Below are 21746 nucleotides of genomic sequence, written 5' to 3' on the forward strand. Positions count from 1 at the left end.
AAAGGCATGTGCCACCACACCCAACACACAGATCCTTTTTAAGTTTGAAATTCCTTTAGATTTCCTAAGAACTTTTACTGTTAGCAACAACAGAAATTACTCAAAGATTAAAAAAAAAATGCCCAGAATGTAATGTTAGAGCACAAAAATCTTTTTTTTAAATTTTTTTATTAGTTTTCTATTCAGCAAATACAGGCAGTTTGGTACCATTATTAGGCTCATCCATGACCTACCCCCTCCCCAGTGGCCCCTCCTTGTTGAGGTATATGGGTCGTGCATTGTGGAGTTAGCCCAGTTATTGGTACAATAAATGTCTCTGCATATCCTGACCCAACATGTGGCTCTGACACTTTCCGCCCCCTCTTCCACAAAATTTCCCTGAGCTATGTTGGGTTCTATTTTGGTCTGCTTCAGTGATGAGGTGTTGGGGGCCTCTGAGGCTCTGGCTCTCTGAAACACTAATCTTTCCATTATTTTAAATTTATTATTATTATTTTATGCACATGTGGTTATGTGTCTGTGCATGCGAGTATGGAGCACAAAATCTTAAAAAGCAAATACTACTGGGTCTTTGGCATATATACTCTTTCCTGATCCTGCTTCTGGATATACTGGTTGGATGTGGTAGGAGGGGTGGCTAGAGAATATTCCCAGATCTGTACTATAGCAGGCACTGTGCACTGTGCTATATCCATTCATACATACTCTTATTTAATCCTAACAATACTTCAAGTAAATAGTAATGACTTTAGTTTGCAAAAATAAAAAAAACTGTTTAATCCCAGCACTTGGGAGACAGAGGTAGGAGGATTGTTGTGAGTTCGAGGCCACCCTGAGACTACATAGTGAAACCCAGGGTCAGCCTGAGCTAGAGTGAGACCCTACCTCGAAAAACCAAAAAAAAAACCAAAAAAAAAAAACAACCAAACAAAAAACCAAAAACCAAAAAACAGTTAAAGTAACTTGTATATAGTAAGAAATAAAGATCAGCCAAAAAAGGCTATCTTCCTACTTAGTTGTCTTTTCTTTGTAATGCTAGATTAATAGGAATTTATCTCATTTCTTTATTTATACTTCATTGCCCAATAAAATCACTTGTAATCCAGAAGTTAAAAATAATTTTTAGGAGAGTAAGAAAGTCCAGAGCTCCAGATTCATTGCCACCTCCCAGTTCCCTGGGTCCTGGAGGAGGGCACTTGGGGTGTCCTGGATCTTGCATGCTTGCTGCAGCAGTAGGCCTTTCGCTCCACCTTCCTCACTGACCTGACCCTGGGTACCCAACTCCTGGATTCCCTGCTCCAGAAGGTGTACACACGGAGTAAGTAGGCCAGAGCTCCCAATTCCTTCCCCACCTCCCAGTTCCCTGGTGCTAGTAGCCCTGATAATGGCTTGAGGAAGCCTAGACCCTGCATATGTACTGCAGAAGTAGGTCTTTTGCCCCAGCTTCCTGACTGACCAGTCCCTGGGCCCCCAAATCCCTGCTGCCCTGAGTCAGAGGGGTGCACGGGCCATGTGGGAGATGGCCTCTTGCCCCTGGCTCCCCAGCTCTCCAGCTCCTGGTTGCCCAACCACTAGTTCCCCTGTGCTGAAGAGTGCACTCAACTGAAGTGAGTAGGCCTGAGCTCCCAGTTCCCCACCTCTCAGTTCCCCAGGTACCTTTGTATATACTTGCAATCTCCACAATCTGTGCATCTGTGGTTAAACCACAGCCTATTCCAATCCAGTTCACATTTCCAGAATAGTCACTGAAGATCCTACAAGGATAAATACTTGCTTCCTCCTCAATAAAATAAGACTTTGACCCTGAGATGGGTAGACAACAATGCAAAAAACAAAAACTACAATAACAAAAAAACTTGAAAGTCAGAAAACAGATCTCCACAAAGAATGCCTCATCCCACAATAGAAACTTCCAATGAAATCATAAAGAAAACAAGAGAAATTGAATCCTACAATAAAAACAAAACAAGATCTATGACCCTGATCAAGAGAATTGCTAATGGGAAGGAAAAATCAAAAAAACTAACAATTGCATAAATGAAATTGAGAAGAATCAATCGTCTTAAAGAGTGTTCAATTTTTTAAAAAATTTTATTTATTTTTATGGGGGGAGGGGCAGAGAGAATGGGTGCGCCAGGGCCTCCAGCCACTGCAAATGAACTTCAGACACATGTGCCCCCTTGTGCATTGGCCTAACATGGGTCCTGGGGAATCAAACCAGGGTCCTTAGGCTTCACAGGCAAACGCCTTAACCACTAAGCCATTTTCCCAGCCCCTCAGCTTTTGCCACTAGGCTTAACTTAATTGAACAAAGCCAGAGAAACCTCAAAAAAGAGATAAATGAACTGAAGGTGAGTCAACAAATAGAGGATCTTAATAACCAGATGAATAAGCTTAATGAAGACCCAATCAAATGCAAGAATGAATTCTAGGAAGCATCAAGAAAATCATACCTCGATCTGAAATCATACTTCAAAAGAGAGATGGACACGATATAAAACAACACAACAGAAAACAAAAAATCAAATAGAGCTTTTAAAAACCTCCCTAGGATCCCACACAAACATAGTCATTCATGTGGAAGACAGAACCTCTTACCTGAAACACAAGACAGAAGAAATTGATCAGGAGTCCAAAAACATTGCTAAGTTCAAAAATTCATGTGAACAGAACATGAGGGAATTGTGGAATACCCTAAAATGACCAAACATCCAGATCACGGGTATACCAGAGGGGAAGAAATCCAGGTCTAGAAACATACAAAACATATTCAACAAAATTATTGAAAAAAAATCCCAATCTTACAAAAGAGGAACCCATCCAGATACAAAAAGCTCACAGAACACCAGACAGGACAAAAGAAGAAACTGTCCAAGGCACATCATAGTTAAAACTCAACTATGAAACAAAGAGTATGTACTAAAAGCAGCAAGACAAACAACTCACTACATACAAAGGCAGCCCCATCAGAATTACCTCAGAATTCTCAGTGGAAACTCTGAAAACCAGGAGTGGCAATGGAACACTTCAAAGTCTAAAAAACGATGGCTTCCAACCCAAATTAATATACCTAGCAAAAGTATCCCTCATAATAGATGGTGAAAGGAAAACTTTCCATAAAAAAATACCCCATCATGGCAGGGATAAAATTGAAACTTATAATTATAATCTTAAATAATAACACTCTTAATTTACCCATCAAAATGACAACAAATGTTGGTGAGAATGTGGGGAAAGATGAACACTCATTCACTGCTGGTGGGAATGCAAACTTGTACAACCACTATGAAATCAATATGGAGATTCCTGAATAAGATGAATATAGAACTACCAACAGACCCAGTTATTCCCTTCCTAGGCATTTATCTTAAATGCTACATGTTTCACTACAGAGATATTAAAAATGTCTTACCTAGCCCCAAACCAACAAATTCATCAGGAGCCTGATCTTTTGTTCCAGTGAGAGATCCTTCTCTGCCTCTCACTGTTCCTGAAATGTATCGAGGCTTCACTCCAGTTCCTATAAGTTGTGCTAACTCCAACTGACTGATGCACTTGAGAATCTGAGGTACAAAAAGAAAATTTCACCTTAAAAAAGTCCTCAAAAATGTTTAAATAAATGTAGCTAGGATTTAAACACAGATCATATTTGTTGTATAACAGCATATATAAAATAATAATTATTAAAAGTTAAATATGCTTATTTTAAGCATAATACATTAATTTCCCCCACTTTAACACAGAATACTTAGCATCAGATCATTTAAAAAACTAAACTGCAAAGCTGGAGAGATGGCTTAGCAGTTAAGGTACTTGCCTGTAAAGCCTAAGGACCCAGGCTTAATTCCCTAGAATCCACATAAGCCAGATGCACATGGTGGGACATGCATCTGGAGTTTGTTTAAAGTGGCTAGAGGTCCTGGGGCGCCCATTCTCTCCTCTTTCCCTCTCTCATATAAATGAATTGATAAATGAGAAAAGGAAACTAAGCTACAAAGTTAAAAATGTTTGTACCTCATGCCAAGAATTTCCTAAATAATTTCCGTCTGTATGAGCCACTGTGATGAGTGTTTTTATTGTGTCGATATTCTTCTGTTTCATTTCAGTAATACCAGAACTTACTGTAAGTAAGGTAAATCTTGCTAGTGCCTGGACATATGCATCTCTTTCCAGCTATTAAAAAAAAGAAAAGACAGAATTATTTACATGGTTACAAATACAGCAGACTGTCTGATCTGTAGCTCCTGCTAGCAAACTTTTTACTCATTTGGTAAGTTTTCAACTAACAAGTCAGAAATTATGTGCAGAATCAAGAAATTCCTTTTTAAAATAATATGGAAAGTCCATAAGGTTCTTAAATCCAAAAGCAATATTAAAGTATCAATTCAAGCTGAGATTTTAGTAGTTAAGAAATCAACTTATAAATTTACAAAAATCCACAAATATTTTTGTTCCAGTAATCATATGTATTAGCAAAAACTTGAATTAACAGATTTGCTTATTTTTTTCTCTACAACTAAACTGTATTTTTAATGTAATGAGCTATAACACTTAGTGAAATATGAAATGGGTTTTTAAGATGAAAAAAGGCTGGGTGTGGTGGTATGTACCTTTAGTATCCCAGCACTCGGGAGGCTGAGATAGGAGGATTGCTGTGAGTTTGAGGCCTGCCTGAGATCAATTCCAGGTCAGACTGGGCTAGAGCAAGACCTTACCTTAAAATAAAACAAACAAACAAACAAATAAAAAGATGAGAGAAGTCTGGCAAAAATTTATACTCAAAGTATATAAAGGTCTTACTAAAAGGATTAAGTTCAAGACAAGTATGTACAAGCTACTTGATTCTCTTAAAGACAACCAGTTCTTAGGCTTTTGTTATAAAGTCATCTAAAATAAATACATATAAATAGAATATATGATTTAATAAAACGTGTTTAAGTAAGGTACTCAAATTAATATATGAAAACTCAGTCTTAGAAGAGTTTTTATAAAGGTAATATTCCTCAGAGCAAAAAACCTAACCAAAAATGTAAGTTTTAGAAAGATCAGCACAGACCTTTAAAATTCTATTTCTATCATAATTTCTCAATTCACTAAGACATTTTTAAAGTCCATCATAAAGTGAAAATTGGTTTTTAATGGCATATTGACAAAAATATTGTACAATGAACTACAATGTAGCAAAAGCAATTAATATTTTTCAGACAGGCTAAAAATTGATTTTACTACCTGGATGCTGAAAATGCATGCAATTCTGATTGCGCATCTTATCCCTTCTAGGCAGAGAGAGGCTACTTCTGTATCATCACAGTCTTGTAGACCCACACTGAATGCTGCTAGAAAAGGTGTCCAGGCCAACTAGAAAAATAAAAAATTTAAAAATATCATTTTTATTGAGCAATGGCAATGATCACATTTTGTGATAATACTACATTATTTCTCAAAGCTTTTAGAATATACAAAATTTAAGAAGTTCTGATTAATAAAAAGAAAATTGCAGAAGATACTAGGAAATGGAAAGACATCCCATGTCCTTGGATTGGAAGAATTAATATTGTGAAAATGGCAATCTTGCCAAAAGTAATCTACACATTTAACACCACCTTCATTAAAATTCCAATGGTATTCTTCACAGAAATAGAAAAAAAAATCCTAAAATTAGTTTGGAAGCACAAAAAAACCTCTAATAGCCAAAGCAATTTTGAGCAACAGAAACAAGGCTTGTGGTATCACCATACCCGATGTTAAACTATATTACAAAGCCACAGTAACAAAAACAGCATGGTACTGGTACAAAGACAGACATGTAGATCAATGGAATAGAATAGAGGACCCAGATGTTAATCCAGGCAGGTACAGCCATCTGATTTTTGATAAAAATGCCAAAAATACTCATTGGAGAAAAGGCAGCCTCTTCAACAGTGGTGCTGGGAAAACTAGATATCTATATGTAGAAGGATGAAAATAAATCTTTGTCTCTCTCTATGTACAAGAATCAAGTCAAAATGGATCAGGAACTTTATTATAAGACTGGAAACTTTGAAACTGATAGAGGAAAATGTAGAGGAAACCCTTCAACATATTGTATAGGCAATGAATTTCTGAATATAACCACAGTTGCTCAGTAAATAAAACCACTAATCAACCACTGGGATCTCATGAAATTACAAAGCTTTTGCACAGCAAAGGACACTATGAGTAGAGCAAAGAGACAACCTACAGAATGGGAGAAAATCTTTGCCAGCTATACACCTGACAGAAGATTAACATCCAGAACAAAGAATTCAAAAAGCAGAGCAGTAAGAAATCAAACAACCCAGTTAAAAATTGGGCTATGGAACTAAATAGAAAATTCTCAAAAAAAGAACTCCTCATAATAAGAGGAAAAGATGATGACATTAAACTAAAATAGAGACTAATGGAGGGAGGGAGAAGATATAATGGGCAGTAGAGTTGTGAAGGGGAAAGTGGGGGAGGGAAGGGAATTATCATGGTTTACAATTTACAAAAATCCACAAATACTTTTGTTCCAGTAATCATATGTATTAGCAAAAACTTGAATTAACAGATTTGCTCATTTTTTCTCTACAACTAAACTGTATTTTTAATGTAATGAGCTATAACACTTAGTGAAATATGAAATGGGTTTTTAAGATGAAAAAAGGCTGGGTGTGGTGGTATGTACCTTTAGTATCCCAGCACTCGGGAGGCTGAGATAGGAGGATTGCTGTGAGTTTGAGGCCTGCCTGAGATCAATTCCAGGTCAGACTGGGAATTATCATGGTTTAAGTACAGAAGTTGTAAATAAAAAAAAAAATATATGCATTAAATATAAAAAAATGAGGCTCTTGGTATAGTGATCCAGAAACGTTTTAGAGAAAGAAAAAAAATATATTATTATGCTGCCAGGGAGAAAAGCAAGATGCAGTAGATGACCTTAGGTATATTTTATGAACAGCATCCACAAATTACTTACAACAATCAATATTTATAAAAATTACTTTTGTCATGTTTCTGGTCAAGATGGTGAAATGAAAGCCATGCCACTGTTAACAGGAGGGAAGTCAGAGGAAAGAACCCCACAATATACCCTTCTCAAAAGAGATGGTAGAGGCTGGGCAACCATGCCTTTAATCCCAGCACTCAGGAGGCAGAGACAGGAAGATTGCTGTGAGTTTGAGGCCACCCTGAGACTACATAGTGAATAGGTCAGTCTGGAGTAGAGTGAAACCCTACCTCAGGAAAAAAAAAAAAAAGAGAGAGAGAGAGAATACAAAGAGATTCAAGATCCTTCCCACCCCACCCCCCAAAAAAGACAGCCACTGCCCACCACAATATGTTCCAGGTACACATATTACCCTTGACCAAGGAAACACTACCGAGGAAGCAGAAACATGAATATGACTCTCACTGCTAGCTTAACCACCACCACTAAGGAGATGGCATTAGACAACATAGCCAGTCCAAACCCATCAAAGTAGAAACTCAGGAGCCACAGAAAACTCAACACTAAGTCACACTGTTAACAGGTCCTCCGTGGCTTGGGAACACTGTAGAAGGAAGAGTAGGAAGACTGTAAGAGCCAGAGTAGGTAGGAATATCCTGAGGTACAGTACACCACATAGAAAAAGGTTTTATGGATCCCACAGTGAATAACAGCTTCAGGGAGGAGGGCCCTCAGGGAAAGGGGAAGGGAGGGTGAGAAGCTCTAGAGTTTAACTTCTTATAAAATAAAAATAAACAGTTATCATTCACTTCAGCATTTTTTTTCTCTTTAAAAGGTTTTACCCCAGCAATATGATTCAGATTCTGTATTTCCAAAGAATCCTTTTACTCATTTTCTTATAACAAATTACAATTTTTTTCTTTTTTAAAAACTTGCTCCCTAGATACCTTTTAGCCTGTTTGGTCTTTTGTTTGTTTTGTTTTTTGAAGTAGAGTTTTGCTCTAGCCCAGGCTGAGCTGGCATTCATTGTTGTCTCAGGGTGGTCTGGAACTCACTGTGATCCTCCTACCTTTGTCATCCAAGTGCTGGGATTAAAGGTGTGTGCCACCACACTTGGTTTTTTTTCTTTTTTGGGGGGGGGGGGAACAGTTAACTTTTTAAAAAAATTTTTAAAAATATATTTTATTTATTTATTTGAGATAGAGAAAAAGAGGTAGAGACTGGGCACACCAGGGCCTCTAGCCACTGCAAAAGAACTCCAGATGAATGTGCCACCTTGTGCATCTGGTTTATGTGTCCTAAGGAATAGAACCAAGATCCTCTGGCTTTGCAGGCAGGCACCTTAACCACTAAGCCATCTTCTCCAGCCCAGTTAACTGTCTTATATTAAGGCAGTTACATCTTAACTGGGAACATTTTAAAACTAGCTTAATAAACCTTTATGACAGATTATAGAAGAGAGCAAAAATTAATTACAGTTTAGCCTGAGCAAGAAGTGGTGATGCATATCTGTGATCCTTTCACTTGGGAGGATGAGTTCAGACTGTTAAATTCAATGTCTGTCTAAGTTATATAATGAGACACTATCTCAAAAAGCAAAGGGCTGAGGAATGTAGTGTTTACTAGAAGCAGCTAGAAAAAAAATCCATGTAATTTTGAAATGTTTGAGGTGAGGGTGTTGATTTTACTAAGTTACTAAGAAGCAAAAGTATGTGTATACAATGCTATTAAGATGAAGAATGTTTTATAGTGTACTATATAACTGGGGCTGGAGGGATGGCTTAGTGGTTAAGGCATTTGCCTGCAAAGCCAAAGGACACAGACAGGTTTGAGTCCTCAGGACCTATGCTAGACACATGCATAAGGGGGCGCATACATCACATCTGGAGTTCGTTTGCAGTGGATGGAGGCCCTGGTGCTACCATTCTCTCTTTCTCTCTCTCTCTCTCTTTCTCTGTTAATAAATAAAAATAAGATTTAAAAAAAATTTTTTTTTAAATTTTTTATTTGAGAGCGACAGACACAGAGAGAAAGACAGATAGAGGGAGAGAGAATGGGCGCGCCAGGGCTTCCAGCCTCTGCAAACGAACTGCAGGCGCGTGCACCCCCTTGTGCATTTGGCTAACGTGGGACCTGGGGAACCGAGCCTCGAACCGGGGTCCTTAAGCTTCACAGGCAAGCGCTTAACTGCTAAGCCATCTCTCCAGCCCTAAAATATTTTTAAAAAGAATAACAACTGGTCTTTCTAAAAGGTTTATGAAATGTGTCATATTTTTAAGGAAAATAAAATTGCTTGGAAGTTTGCTTTTAAAGTTTCAGAAAGTTTAAAATTAAAAGCTTATCATCTCTAAACAAAAGAACATAAACCATGCTGGGTTCTTCTTGGGCTTCACTATCCCACTTATTTAGTCTCTTGAACCTCCATCATTGTTACCTATAATACTAGATGACACTACCTTTAAGAGATGATGTGAACACACATCGAGGTCTGAGTTCATGAACTATGAAGTACCCCAGGAAGTAAAAAATACATACTGTATTACAGGAAAACAGCACTTCAATTTAAAAATCTGTGTTACACTTTAACCAGAAGAAATACAAATAGTTCTTAAATCAGTGAGAAAAATGCTTATCTTCATTAAGACAAAAAAATAATAATTAAGACATTGATTTTTCTTATCAAATAATAATACTCAGAGGACAATGAAACTAGTATCTACTCATAACTATATAAGCCTCTGTAGAATACAACTGGGCAATACAGAAAAGTTCTTAAATGTGTTTATATCCCTTGGTACCTACAAATTTAGAAATTTACCTTTCACTAGTTTCCCCCAACCAGTACTTTTTACTGAATAGTCAGAAGCCAAGAACTACAGTAGGTATTGAGAAAGTGAGCAGACATAGGCCTTTGCCTCATAAAATAATAATGTGTGCATTTTAAAAGTATGCATATACACATATACAGATATGTACATATACATCTATATCATATATATGCAAATCATAACAACTAATATAAATTTTGAACAAAAAAAATAAAACTATAGTATAGTATGAAAACGAACCTGATTTAAAATGAATGGACCAGGGGTACATCTCTCTGAGAAGGTAACATTTAAGCTGGAAACCACTCAAAGAAGAAAAAGAATTCCAGACAGAAGATACAGTTTGTATGAGTTCTCTGAAAAGAACCGAACATAAAACATTCTAGAAATGGAAAGAATGTAGCTGGGTATAGTGGTACACACCTTTAATCCCAGCACTTGGGAGGCAGAGGTAGGAGGACTGCTGTGAGTTTAGATCACCCTGAGATTACACAGTAAATTCCAGGTCAGCTTGGGCTAGAGTAAGACCCTGCCATGAAAAACCAAAAGAATGCTAGGTGACTGAGTATACCACAGTAAGACAGAAGCAGCCCAGCAATGGCATTTGGAAAGACAGGAAAAACACAGACCTCAGAAGTTCTATAGACTCTTTTGGTGTGTTGGGTTTCACAGCATCACTCAAAGGCAATGAAATCTTTAAGGAGAAAGGTGGCATTTCAGTGTATATTTTCAAAAGATCACCCTGGTTACTGCAAATGGATGAGAAGAACATAAAAGTAGCTATGAGGATGCTATTACAAAATGACTGCAATAATGAGAGAGAAATAAAAGTGTTTGGATAGGAGACACAGTAGAAATAACCTCGAGGTTTGGAAAGACCCTTAATTTTAGCATGGAAGATATTTACATAAACTACATTTAATCTGGAACCTAGATTCTTTGGTGAAATGGAGAAAATACTTATGTGAGGAGTAGGAAGGCAGAAACTTCTGATATGATCATAACTGTTTAAGTTAAAAAAAATAGTATATAGAGTAATAATTTTTTCTTATTCTTTTGTTTAACCAAAATAAAAGAAAGCTCCTAAAATTCCACTTGAAACGGCAACCAAATTAAAGATATGGAATTATTTAAAACAAAAGAAGCTACTGTATAAAATTTATTTAATGAAAAATTTTCTTGTATCTCAGTATTTTCTGTATGATTCTAAAACATAAGGACAGCTATACTCGATTATTCTTTTAGTGCACTCTCTAGCTTCCTCACTTTTATTCTGTAATTCTTCATCAACTTTTAAGAAATTCTTTAATGTACAGATCATGAAGGGGGGGGTTCAAATTAGAAAATTTAGAAATGAAAAGAAGCAGGGGATACTTGTAGTCATCTTTCATTACCCACATTCATGTGCCATTGGAATGAGACCTTGAATTACACTCTTATAAGAGCACATGAGCCTCAGCACTACTTTGAAGTTTGAATGAACTCAAAAGACTGGGGTATAAGTCATTTATAAATGAAAAAGTCACGAGTTAATGAACATTCTCCAAATCTTTCTGTTTCTAGCCCCTAAGAGTATATTCCTATCAGTGACTTATAGTGCATACTTCTTCCTTTCTTTAGTAATGAGAAAATTTCTATTGATTAAGCCCCTAATAATCTGGCTAAATCTTCTAGGTCAAATATGATTTATTATTATGTTTTTAAAAATATTTTATTTATTTATTTGAGGAATGGAGAAAGATGGACTAAGAGAAATGGGCACACCAGGGCCTCTTGCCACTGAAAGCAAACTCCAGATGCATGCACCACTTTGTGCATCTGGCTTTATGTGGGCACTGTGTAAATAAATAAACCCGGGCTAGCAGGCTTAATAAGGAAGCACCTTTAGCTGCTGAGCCATCTCCTCAGTATTATTACTGTTTTCATAAACTAAAACAAAATATTAGGCTGGAGAGATGGCTTAGCACTTAAGGTGCTTGTCTGCAAAGCCAAGGGACCCAGGTTTGATTCCCCAGGACCCACATAAGTCACAAGGGGCTCATGCATCTTGAGTCATTTGCAGTAACTAGAGGCCCTGATGTGCCCATTCTCTCTCTGTCTGTCTCTCTCTACCTGATTATCTCTCCCTCTCAAATAAAACATTTTTTAAGATAAAATATATATATATGCTGCTGGGTGTGGTGTTGTACCCTCTTAATCCTAGCACTTGGAGGCAGAGGAGGAGGAACACTGTGAATTCAAAGCTAGCCTCAGACTACATAGTGAATTCCAGGTTATCCTGGGCTAGAGAGAGACCCTACCTCAAAAAACAAAAGTAAAAACAAAAAATATGCTAAGCACAATGAGATATAAATGTATAAATAAGTCTAACCTTAAACATAGGCCTCACATGTTCCAAATGTGTTGCACTTGTAAAAGGTGCCTGAACATGGCTCACGGCTTCCATGAGTGCTTTAGCTGTCTTGGCCATCTGTTCCATTTCTAAGTTATACAGGAGTCTTCTTTGTTTTTCACTGGCTACATCTGAAATAACAAATGATATCATTCAAAATATAAAAACTTAAAAGGCTATTTTTGAGTACCATTAAATAACACTAATTAAATATAATTAACACAAATTAAAAGTAATTTTTATTTTATTTTATTTTAAGAAGCCAGACAGGAAAGGCCACATCTTGGTTGGTTCTTTGTAGATGAAATATCCAGGACAGGCAAATCATAATAGGGTCTAGAGAGAGAGGGGATGAGAATGACTACTTAATGAGTTCAGAGTTTTAAGATATTAAGATACTTTGGACCTAGACAGAAGTAGTGATTGTGCAGCACTGTAAATATAATAAACACCAACAGAAATATTCAACAATTTTATTTGGGAAGAGAACAAATACAACTGTTAAAATGAAAGTATTTGAGAAACTGCCTGAATATGAGATAGGAGAACAGCAGATAACAGGTAAAGACAATGGCATTATTGTACCACATATACTTGAATGACATCTCCTGAGTTAGCAAAGCAAACAAATAAATCTAACATCCCCAAGTAGTTTCATCTTTCTAGCATATCACTACCTTCTTCCCAGAAGTGGTTTTTCACTGATTTCTACCACCATATATTAAGAGAGCAAAGAAAAATACAAGGATATTGTAATACAGGCAATTAGAAAAAAAATTAAATCAGAGAATATTTACTTAAGTATAAAATTGAAGGCTTAATTAATGTGCTTAGTGTTATTCAGAGCTGAAGTCACAGTATAAGTGAAGTGCTATTTGATATCAGAGTGTAATAATAGTCAATTTTCCTTAAGTTAGTATTTAGCTATGATACTTTATCATTTTGGGTTTTAGGAGCCGCAAGAACTGAGTAAGTCTTCACAACCTATACTTCAATTCTTTTTTCTGCCTACTCATCATCTATAAGCAACAAGAAAAAAATTATTGTTATTATTATAGCTAACTGGAAACTAGAAATAGAAGTGAGTAGAAGGGAAGGTTAGGATTATTAGACTTAGAAATTACTACCTCAGAAAGGCTCTGATAATCTTTCCTAATCTCTTGGGTCTTTTGTTTCCTCATCTATAAAGTAAGAGAGAATTTACTAAAATCTCCTAGAATAGTCCAAAGGATAAACTGTAAGGACAACTATATTTCAGTAACATTATTTCCATAACCCCTTGGTTCACAGTTATGATAACTGTGAAACATTTAGAAGTGTGTGTGTATATGTATGTGTATATATTTTACTGCTATTTTGTCAAAAGAATTTTGCTACCACAGTCTTTTCAAATTGAGATTTCATTTACAAGTATACTTATTCAGAAAAGTAAGGATTTTTTCTTTTTAATATTTTTATTTGAAAGAGAAAGAAAAAGAGTATGGGTACGCTAGGGACTGCTGTTGCTGTGAGAGAACTCCAGACACATTTGCCACTCTGTGCATCTGGCTTTATGTGGGTACTGGGGAACTGAACCCAGGCTTGTTTTATAAGCAAGAGCCTTTAACTGTTGAGCATCTCTCCAGCCTGAGGGTTTTCTTTTTAAATTAGTTTCTTTTTTTTTTTTTTTTCCTGAGAAAGAGGGCGGGGGAGGGATGGAGGGGGGCAGAAAGAGAGAGAGAGAGAGAGGGAGGGAGGGAGGGAGAGAATGAGTAAGAATGGGCATGCCAGGGCCTTCTAGCCACTACAAAGTCCAGACACATGTGCCACCTTATACATCTGGCTTATATGGGTCCTGGGGAACAAAACCTAGGTCCTTTGGCTTTGCAGGCAAGTGCCTTAACCACTAAGCCACTTCTCCAGCCCTAAATTAGTTACATTCTTCAGCCAGTATCATCACAGGACCAGGAATGTCTTGTGGCCAGATATTAGCTGTAACTTAATGTCTATTGTCTAAAAATACAGTGTCTAAAGTGAAGCCAGGCCTCTTGTTGGGTTGGTACTAGACCTAGGACTCAGTCAGTGGTGTTATAATCTACAGTCTGTCTAATGTAGTCATTTCCAACTCCCATGCTACCCTTCCTTACTTCTAGTCACCTGTATCTCCAGATTCCATTTATGTGTAATGATAAATTAAAACAATTATGTTGCTTGTAGATGATGAGAAAGGCAGACTAAAGCATTGAAATCTGACTAGTGGGGCTGTATTTCAGTTACCTTCTCATTGCTGGCACAAAGCACCTGACCAAAAGCAGCTGATGAGAGGAAAGTTTTTATTTTGGCTTATAGTCTCAAGGGGAAGCTCCAAGATGGCAGGGGAAATCATGGCATGAACAGAGGCTGGACATCACCTTCTGGCCTACATCAGGTGGACAACATCAGCAAGAGAATGAGCTGAACTAATACTGACAAGCTAGTGCTAATAAACCATGAAGACCCACCCCCAGTAATACACCTCCCTCCATTAAGTTTCTACCTCCCAAAATGCTATCAGCTGGGGATCAAGCTTTCAGAGCACATGAGTTAATGGGGGATACCTAATTTAAACCACCATAGGCTGTCTAACCAATCTTTTTGACATCCAGAATCTTGCTGACAGAAACTACTAAATAAACAAGTGTTCCCACAAACTTAGGTGTTCTGAATGCTAGGTTCCCAGCTGATGAAAATTTAGAAAATAATGCCTCCTGGAGGCAGTGTATTGTTGGGGGCAGACTTATGAGTATTATAGCCAGTTTCCCCATACCAGTGTTTGGCACACTCTCCTGTTCCTGTTGTCCACCTTATGTGGGCCAGGGGGTGATGTCCACCTTCTATTCATGCCATCCATTTCCCCTCTCCTTGTGGAGCTTCCCCTCAAGCCTGTAAGCCAAAATAAACCTGTTTTCCCCACAAGCTGCTCTTGGTTGGGTGACTTCTACCAGCAATGCAAACCTGACTTCAACAGTCAAGTGGTACCAAGGAGTGGGATTGCTGACACCTGACTGTGTGGCTTTGGCCTTTTGAAGCTGATTTTCAAGAGGATTGTGGAAGGATTTGAAACCTTTGCCTAACAGATACCTTGCAGTGCTGTAAGTATAGCTTGATGGACTATTTTGGTCAGAGCTGAAAGACCTAATGCAGTAAGAACTATGGACTGTGAGGTTTCACTTATGAGGGAGACAAAGAGCTTTGCTGGACTGGACTAGAGGCAGTTTGTGTGAAAAGCTTGCTGTTATGCCCATGTCCTGAGAAGTTGTGCAGAGTTGTTTTATGTAGAAATGAACTGGTGTGAGCAGAGGGATATGGCACAGAAAGAAATGTTTAGGACGAAACTGCTGCCTGTTCAGCTGCAACTGAGAGATTACAACCTTTGAGACTGGGCCAGCTGATCTGCATTGGGGGCAACAGGAAGAATGTAGACTCTTGGGGTTGGAGAGATGGCTTAGTGGTTAAGCACTTGCCTGTGAAGCCTAAGAACCCCGGTTTGAGGCTCGATTCTCCAGGACCCACGGTTAGTCAGATGCACAGGGGGGGCGCACGCATCTGGAGTTCATTTGCAGTAGCTGGAAGCCCTGGTGCATCCATTCTCTCTCTCTCTCCCTCTCTCTCTCTCTCTCTCTCTCTCTCTCTCTGTTGCTCACAAATAAATAAATAAATATAAATTTAAAAAAAAAAGAGCAGAGCCTAAGGAAGGCAACAGCTCTTTATTTAAAAAAACAAAAAGAATGTAGACTCTTTTGAAGGGGCCTGAGTGCTCAAGGAGTGTCCTGTTCTTCAAAGTCTGCTTTATTCCCTCCCCTCTGCCTTAACAAATTGGCACCCTACCTGGCATTGTGGAGTTTAAGAAATGCAGTAAAGAGGGTCATTGTGTTTGCAACACAGTCTAGTGTTCTAGAAACGGCCATGGGCAGTGTGAAGCAGGTTTGCTGGATGCCTGCATGGAGACCTGATGGAGCCCTGAGGATGGCACGTGGGTTGCAGTGGAGACTTAGTGGAGATTCTTGGACCACGAGATGGCTGCCAAGGAGAGCTGCCAGCCCCAGATGGAATTTTCCAGGACTGTGAGTAGCCAGCCTAGTTAGAGGGGCAGAATTGGAACTCCAAAGACTTGTTGCTGGTTAGAATTATCAGACTTGGAGATTTGTCACTGGCTACAGTTGTTGGACTTGAAGCTACAGAGTTTGATGTTTGCCCTGGTTGTAATGTTAAATCTTGTATTGGTTGAATTATTTCTTTGCTATGTCCAATGCCACCTTTGGCAGTGTGAATGTTTATTTTGTACCATTCTGGGCTTTTGGTTTTTTTTTTTGTTTTTTTTTTTTTTTTTTGGTATTATGGCTCAGTTAAAAGACCTTGGATTATGGGGATGTTTAAACATCACTGAGATTAATAAAAACTATAGGGACTTTTAAAGTTGGATGAATGCATTGCATTTTACATCATTTGTGGTTATTAGTTTATGGGGGCCAGGGGCAGAATTTGGTGGTTTGATTCAAGTGTCCCCATAAACTTAGGTGTTCTGAATGTGAGGTTCCCAGTTGATGAAAATTTGGAAATTAATGCCTCCTGGAGGCAATGTATTGTTGCGGGAGGGCTTATGGGTGTTATAGCCAGTTTCCTCATGCCAGGATTTGGCATACTCCCCTGTAGCTATTATCCACTGTATGTTGCTCATGCCGTTGTTTTCCCCTGCCATAGTGCAGCTTCCCCTACAGCCTGTGAGCCAAAATAAACCTGTTTTCCCCACAAGCTACCTGGGTTGGGTGATTTCTACCAGCAATGCAAACCTGACTGCAACAACATATGTGTGTGTGTGTGTGTGTGTGTGTGTGTGTGTGTATGTATGTTTTATTTTAAAGTAAAAAAAAAAAAGTTCCACAAAGCCTTATATTCAATTGGGCATTGTGGTACATGCTTATAAACACAGTACTTAGGAGGCAGAATTAAGATATTGTAGCCAGTCTGGACTACAAAGTGAGAGCCTGTTTCAAAACAATAATCCTTATGCCCATCAAAATCTTCTTTTTTTTTTTAAATATTTTTTTGTTGTTCATTTTTTATTTATTTATTTGAGAGCGACAGACACAGGGAGAAAGACAGATAGAGGGAGAGAGATAGAATGGGCGCGCCAGGGCTTCCAGCCTCTGCAAACAAACTCCAGACGCGTGCGCCCCCTTGTGCATCTGGCTAACGTGGGACCTGGGGAACCGAGCCTCAAACCAGGGTCCTTAGGCTTCACAGGCAAGCGCTTAACCGCTAAGCCATCTCTCCAGCCCCCCATCAAAATCTTCTAAATGTCTGTTTATCCCTTCTGATCCATGCTGCTCTCACCATTATTTATACAATTTGCTTTTAATGTATGGCAACAAATACCAAAGAGACCCAAGACCCATCAGTACAAATCAAGAAAGCCAACTGCCTAGCACAAGATGAATCATCTCTCAGATCTGCCAGGTCCTAGGAATTATCACAGAGGAAGTGGCAAATTAAATATGGATGCTGCTCTCACTGCTAGCCTAAAAACTTCCTTCAGAGAGATGGCAGTAGACAATAAGGATACTCAAAACTCATCACAGCAAAAACCAGAGGTTGCTGAGAGCTCAGTATTAAAGACTTCTAACACAGCCCCATAAGACTCAGGGAACACAGTAGAAGAGGAAGTGTAAAGAATGTAGGAGCCAGCTGGGTGTGGTGGCACATACCTTTAATTCCAGCACTTGGGAGGCAGAGGTAGGAGGATCACCGTGAGTTCAAGACCACCCTGAGACTACATAGTAAATCCCAGGTCAGACTGAGCTAGAGTGAGATCCCACCTTGAAAAACAAAACAAAAAACAAAAAAAGAATGTAGGAGCCAAAGGATGGGAAGTTGTGCTCTGAGATATTGTTCCCCCTCCACCAGAGAGACTAACAGTGACTGTGAGTAACTGCACTGAGAAGGGCCCTCAGTGAAATGGGGGCACTAGGGAGAGGGATCATAAGAGTATAGCTCAATGGGAATATGACCGATTTATAATATGTTCATATAATAAAGTTTTCAAAACAAAAAAGTTTCCACTGTTATGGAAAATGATCAAGAGCTATATGGTTGAAGGATACCTCCTCCCAGACAGCTTATCAATCAAGTTGCAAGGCCTCTCCCTTATAGTGCAACATCACTCTTGCTGTCTTTGAAAAACCTTAAAACTTCTTTCCTCCCTTTACTTGGCATTCTGAAGCTTCTGCCCTTTGGCTTTGGCTCTACCACTCTCTTGACTAGCTTAATCTTGGGTCAAAAAACCAAATAAACAAATAAAAACAACCTCACAAAACCAGCCCAAATCAAACCACAATCCACCAAGGGTTTTCTGCTTGAACAATCAGGGATTAATTGATTTGGATACTTACTTTGTTTAGTTGATTTTGTAGGAATTGTTAATTCTTTTGTTTCTTTCATTGATATCTTTTTTCCAGCTATTTCATTATAGATGGCTGATAGGTACTCTTCAGGAAGATCTTTACTGTCATTGATACCTCTATTCATTTTAATGTACTGTTCCTTTGTCATTTTGTTCTTCACCTAGATGTGAGAAATCATTATAATTCCTAAAGATTAACAAGATTTCACTCATTTTAATAATTTTAAATAACTATTCTGAGGTCCAGAAGTAGAAATTGCTCAATAAAACATACATCCAAAAAAGTACCATGGAAAATGAAGGTAATATAGTAAAGACATATTATGGAATAGACTAATTTCCCTTGCTCTGCTGTGAAAAGGAGTAATTTATAAGAAAGGAAAGACAATGGATAAGAAAGTAGTTTTTTGTTCATGGTATAAGAGTGCTAATAATCTCTTTAAAAGGGCCACATAAATTATCAGGAACATAAAATCAAAAAGATTCAAATCTTAGTTCAAAATAACAAACATATTACTAACAAAGCTCAGATTTCAAAATGGATGCATAAATAACAGTCGAAATTTTTTTGAAAACCAAATAACATTTTCTCCAAGTTTTTATGGCAAATGTATTATATTAGGATAAAGTATACTTAGAAATTTTTTGTTTGTTTGTTTAACAGTACCCTCAACAGGAATGTTCTACTTGATAAAGCTATGACTAAACCCTGCCAATCTTTAAGATGGGAGTCATATTATCAAACCTAAATAGCACAGTAAAATGTTTACCCTATAACTAAATATATTTCCACTATGAGACATGAAGAATTGATAGCAACTCTAAAGACAAAGCTCTTATAAATGTGTATAAAGTACACAAAACAATAATCAATCAATTAGAAACTTGCAAAACTAATTAGAGAAACTGGAGATATAATTAGGATGCATATTTATTTAAGTTCATATTATTCTGCAAGCAGAATACTTCTATTTATGTTAGAAAGAGTAACAGTGTGCTTCTTATATAAATACAAATATTATTATAAACTTTCTAAACGAAACTTGTTATTTAAGACAATAAAGCTGTTGCATATTATCTGTAGTCATGGCACTGAAGAAATAGAAAAAGTAACCAAACCACTTTATTTTACCTATAGATCTGACAGATACTCATTAAAAAAAAAAAAAAAAGAAGAAATAGCAGCAATAACAAAGTGTGCTGATAGAGAAGCAAAGGAATATTAAAATCACCTGGAAATTTCAAATATGGCAAAATGCCTTATACACATGCCAATCAGAGGCAGAGATAAGACATACAGAAAATCTGAAGTAGCAGTTAAGTCTGCATCGACAGAAGTACGGAATACACTGTTTTCACCATTCAAAGTAAAGGACTGCACATTTCTGCCATAGGGTGATTCTGGAAGCAGTTTAAAACAATTCTACTTTTCTTGACATCTTGTATGGAACACACTACTGTTGAATTTTATTCTACTACCTGGTACCTAGTTTGGGGTATTAATCAAGTAAAGTTGGCTGTGAGTATAAAAACACATTCTAAATATACCTCAGATTTTTAAAAAATTCAAGACTCACACTATATAAAAAAGGTGGCTTAACCATAAAAATTTTAGGCAACTAAGGAACATAAATTGTGTGGTAAAAAAATCACCATACTTAAGAGGTTGGGGAGATGGATCAGTTGCTTGTCACACAAGAATGAGGACCTGAGTTCAGATCTCTAGTACCCATATGAAAGCCAGGCCTGTACCTATAATCTTAGCACTGGGGAAAGGAGAATCCCTGTGGTTTATGGGCTATTAAGTCTAGTCAAATTGGTGAGCTTCATGTTCAAAGAGAGAAAATGTCTCAAAAAATAAGGTGGGATGCTACTAAAGAAGATATACAACACAACAATCTCTGGCTTCCACACACATGTACAAATACCTGTGCACACATAAACATGAATACACGCATACACACATGGCAAAAAAAACCCACTTATATTTGAAACTTGAAAACAATGAAGAATCAGAAAGACTAGCTTTAAGGAATTCCTTTAAAGTTACCTGTATTTTTAAAAATTAATGTCATTTGTTAGAGTTTCTATGGTCATTAATTATAAATCATCAGGGGACATAATTATGAGTTCAATTTTCTAATAGTCTACTTGGCTCCACAGGAACTCACGGCTCCAGGTTGCACATCAACATGACACCAAGACTGCTGAAGAATGGTCTGCCAATGGGCAACTGCCACCACTAGGCTAGACCGCAAGCTCATGTTTCATGGACAGGAGCTCTTGCCCTGAAGACAAGACACTGTTTTCAGGACAATATTCTCTAGATGTAGAAGCTTGTAATTTTTAACTCTGAGTATTAATGAAAAGAAATATAAGAACTTCTTTCTTATCTCTTCAAAATAGCAAAACTATATATATATGTGTGTGTGTAAAAAGATATGGCATAACTGCATTTGCGGTTGCTTATTTCTACAACCAAATATCTTAAAAACATATCCTTCTAAAAATAAAGGTATAAAACTTCAGGTTATCAATTCTGATTTTCTTAAATATTTTTATTTATATATTACAGAGGGAGGAAGGGAGAGAGAGAAAGAGGAAAAGAGTAAGTGAATATAGGCATGCCAGGGCCTTCTGCCACTGTAAATGAATTCCAGACACATGCACCAGTTTGCGGATCTGGCTTTACATGCGTGCTGGGGAAATCAAACCCGGGCTGTCAGGTTTAATGAGTAAGCACCTTTAAATACTGAACCATCCCTCTAGCCCATCAATTCTATGTGTTAGGCTGAAAATTCATATGGAAAATCAGAACAAAAACTGTGATAAAAAGGTAACTAAGGGCTGGAGAGATGTCTTAGTGGTTAAGCACTTGCCTGTGAAGCCTAAGGATCCTGGTTCGAGGCTTGATTCCCCAGGACCCACGTTAGCCAGATGCACAAGGGAGCGCACGCATTTGGAGTTCATTTGCAGTGGCTAGAAGCCCTGGTGCGTCCATTCTCTCTCTATATATATGCTTCTTTCTCTCTCTGTCTGTCGCTCTCAAATAAATAACGCAGATCAATCACCTCAATGAACCCATCACACTCATGGAGATTGAAAAAGTAATAAAAAAACCTCCCAAAAAAGAAGAGTCCAGGACCATATGGATTCCCAGCC

At 37.7% G+C, this 21746-nt stretch overlaps 1 protein-coding gene across 2 annotated transcripts in view; it reads right to left on the bottom strand.

Moving 5' to 3' along the window:
* Arfgef1 (ADP ribosylation factor guanine nucleotide exchange factor 1) overlaps positions 1–21746 on the bottom strand; it is a 142841-nt gene that overhangs the window by 38344 nt on the left and 82751 nt on the right. For both annotated transcript variants that reach the window (XM_004653303.2, XM_045142827.1), the window contains exons 18-22: positions 18574–18745; positions 12146–12297; positions 5230–5358; positions 4015–4173; positions 3413–3563 (exon numbers count right to left, since the gene is read on the bottom strand). In XM_004653303.2, coding sequence (XP_004653360.1) covers positions 3413–3563; positions 4015–4173; positions 5230–5358; positions 12146–12297; positions 18574–18745 — 763 coding nt within the window. The remainder of the gene's footprint in view (positions 1–3412; positions 3564–4014; positions 4174–5229; positions 5359–12145; positions 12298–18573; positions 18746–21746) is intronic.

The sequence above is a fragment of the Jaculus jaculus genome, chromosome 2 (genome assembly GCF_020740685.1).
Source record: "Jaculus jaculus isolate mJacJac1 chromosome 2, mJacJac1.mat.Y.cur, whole genome shotgun sequence".
Classification (NCBI taxonomy): Eukaryota; Metazoa; Chordata; class Mammalia; order Rodentia; family Dipodidae; genus Jaculus; species Jaculus jaculus.